This window comes from Eretmochelys imbricata, chromosome 2 (genome assembly GCF_965152235.1).
Source record: "Eretmochelys imbricata isolate rEreImb1 chromosome 2, rEreImb1.hap1, whole genome shotgun sequence".
In the NCBI taxonomy this organism is placed as follows: domain Eukaryota; kingdom Metazoa; phylum Chordata; order Testudines; family Cheloniidae; genus Eretmochelys; species Eretmochelys imbricata.
The window spans coordinates 189,505,710-189,508,564 of NC_135573.1; the positions used below are offsets into that span (position 1 = coordinate 189,505,710).

At 41.7% G+C, this 2,855-nt stretch overlaps 1 protein-coding gene across 1 annotated transcript; it reads left to right on the forward strand.

The window, feature by feature from the left end:
- Positions 1 to 920: 920 nt before the first annotated feature.
- LOC144260603 (C-C chemokine receptor type 9-like) lies at positions 921 to 2,855 on the forward strand. Its single transcript, XM_077809286.1, has 2 exons — positions 921 to 938; positions 1,644 to 2,855. The coding sequence occupies exons 1-2, from the start codon at positions 921 to 923 to the stop codon at positions 2,853 to 2,855; spliced, it is 1,230 nt and encodes a 409-aa protein (XP_077665412.1).

The window sequence follows — 2,855 nt, forward strand, 5'->3', positions numbered from 1 at the left end:
GAAAACCCTAGGTCTTCTCAGTGTTTCGGATTCACTCATTGACGCATAGCTGCACTGGTGCAATTGTCAACTGTAGACAAGAAAAGCCATGATTTGCACTACCTTAGTTTACCCCTGCTTGAATGTAGGATAGTTAATTGGTGCAAATCACAGGTTTCCTTGAGCCCATTCCTGTCCACCTTTGGATTTTACATGGTTTACATGGTTACTGGCCATCAATGACTAAAATTGAAACTAATCCCAAGTAGAGATCATGGCCTATAGAAAAAGACATTTCCAAGAAGGAACGAAAAAGGTTAGATAATCAGTCATTACAGAAAATGGAGGTGTTTTTAAACTAGAGGCTGTTAAGGAAGACAGGTGGATTTCCTTGCTAGTTGTGACACATAATTTGAGACAATTGTTTTTCACTCTCAGGAGCTTTTGGAAAGTTATGTTAGTTTTATTTAACAGTTTTTAAAGAAAAGTGTGAACCCAGGGACTGTACAGCTTCTTAAAAATGAAATAGAAGTAATCCTAGCCATTAAAAATGTTTAACCTGCACAGAGCACTTGAAAAGCTGCAGCCAGTATGCTGTTAAAAGCAAATGTAAATGCCGTAGCATATTTAGAGAGATTTGTTTTTGGAAATCTTGCGTTATGAAAATGAAGCTGCAAATATAACTGAAAACTGCAGGGTCAAATCCTGCTCATCTTACTCACCCACAGAGCCCCCTGGATTTCAAAGGGACAACTCATGTGAGGAAGGAGAGTAGGATCTGGCCTGCAGGCTCATACGAGAAGGCTTTCTGTGAATATGCCTCGGTTTTACACTCATCTCAGTCCTGTCTCAAGGTCTGTATTTTACATGTCACTTACCCACCTTATTCCCTCTCAAGTTCATAGTGTTGTTTTCAAGACTGAATAAAGATCTGACTGCAGATGGCATTTACGAGCAAGGTAAGTAAAAATTTACTACTGCCGAATAATCTCTCTCTCTTCCCCCCTTTCAGTTGTGACCGAGGCTATACCATCATTCCCTAAGGCACCACAACACATTCCCCTGAACATATTCTAGAACTGTGTTGTCCTCTCCAAGCTAGCAATGAACGTCTGTTCAGTCATGGATGCTCCCGCCATACCAAACAACTTGGCTCACGCAAACTTATAGTATGGTTCAGCCAAAAGATGCTGGACATGAATTTGCCTGCTGAGCTGAGGGTATAACTGTACTTTGCTCTCCTGTTGGATCTTCCAGCTGAGGATCTTAAAGCACTTTACCCTGAAACACCTTTGCGAGCTAAGTATTATTGTCTGTAGTTTATAGCTGGGGAGCCAGATCCTCAGCTGATGTAAATGGGCAGCTATGTTAATTTCCTCCTTCAGTGTGGTTCTCACCTAGGGAATGAGAAGCAGAGAACTGTATTGATTTGCCTAAATTCACACAAGAAGAGCATAGATTGTACCTGTGCACTATCTGCACTCAAATGTATTTGGGTTATTGGGCATTACTCTGATCGACAGTCAACGGAGGGTTTGAAATTTCCAATTTCCGGTGGTGGAAAATTTGCCCAGGTTATTGCAACAATAATTCAAAATTCCACCTTCACTGTTTCTTATCCAATGATTTTGTCAGCATGTAATTAATCTGATGTTCCCCTGCAGACCACCCAGAACTACTTGGCTAACCTGGATTATTTTACGGGTTCTAGTTCTGTGTTGCCGCAATACAACAACCCATTTAACCACACAGACGTCATTTGTGAAAAAGGTCACGCCCAGCAGTTTGCTCAAACTTTCCTGCCAGCATTTTTCTGGATTGTCTTCTCCATTGGCACCATGGGTAATGCCTTAGTCATCCTCGTCTACTGGAAATACAGACACAGAAAGAGCATCACTGACAGATACCTGCTGCACCTGGCCATTGCTGATCTGCTCCTCCTTCTCACTCTCCCTTTCTGGGCAAAAGCAGCTTCAGATGGCTGGATCTTTAAGAATTTCATGTGTAAAATTGTCAATAGCATGTACAAGATCAACTTCTACAGCTGTATGTTGTTTCTGACATGCATTAGTTTTGACAGGTACATTACAATTGTGCAGGCCATGAAAGCTAAGAACTCTAAGCGAAAAAGGCTTCTGCGCAGTAAACTAGTTTGCTTTGGTGTTTGGCTGACTGCAATAGGCTTATGCATCCCAGAAATAGTATACAGTGAATCTAAGCAAGTTAGTGATACAACTACTTGCAAGATGGTATACCCTACCACAGTTACCCGAACCATCAAAGTTACTATCCTAGCTTTGAAAATCACAATAGGATTCCTCCTTCCTCTCTTTGTCATGGTTACTTGTTATGCTTTTATAATTCATACCCTTCTTCAAGCGAAAAGATCCCCAAAGCACAAATCATTAAAGATCATCATCATGATTATCATAGCTTTCCTCCTCTCCCAGTTGCCCTACAACAGCATTTTGCTGGTCAAAACCATTGACACCTACACCATGGTCATATATGATTGCAAAACTTCTGACAACATTGACCTTGGATTCCAGATAACTCAGAGCATCGCTTTCCTTCACAGCTGCCTGAACCCCTTCCTCTATGTGTTTGCTGGGGAGAGATTCCGTAAAGCCCTCTTTAAAATTGTGGAGGATGCAATTCACCGCACTGGTAAGAGCCGAGAACAGAGCTCTTTCATATATGATAGCCAAGAAGGGAGCTCAAAATGGTCTGGATTGCTGGGGCCATCAAAAATCAGGAGCTCTCTCATTTTGAGTATGCACCAATATTCCTCACTCACACCCAACTTTTGCCAAGCTACTTTCGAAGTTAATGGGAGTCTGGCTAGAGGAAGGAGTACTGAATTCAGTGCTATGTAA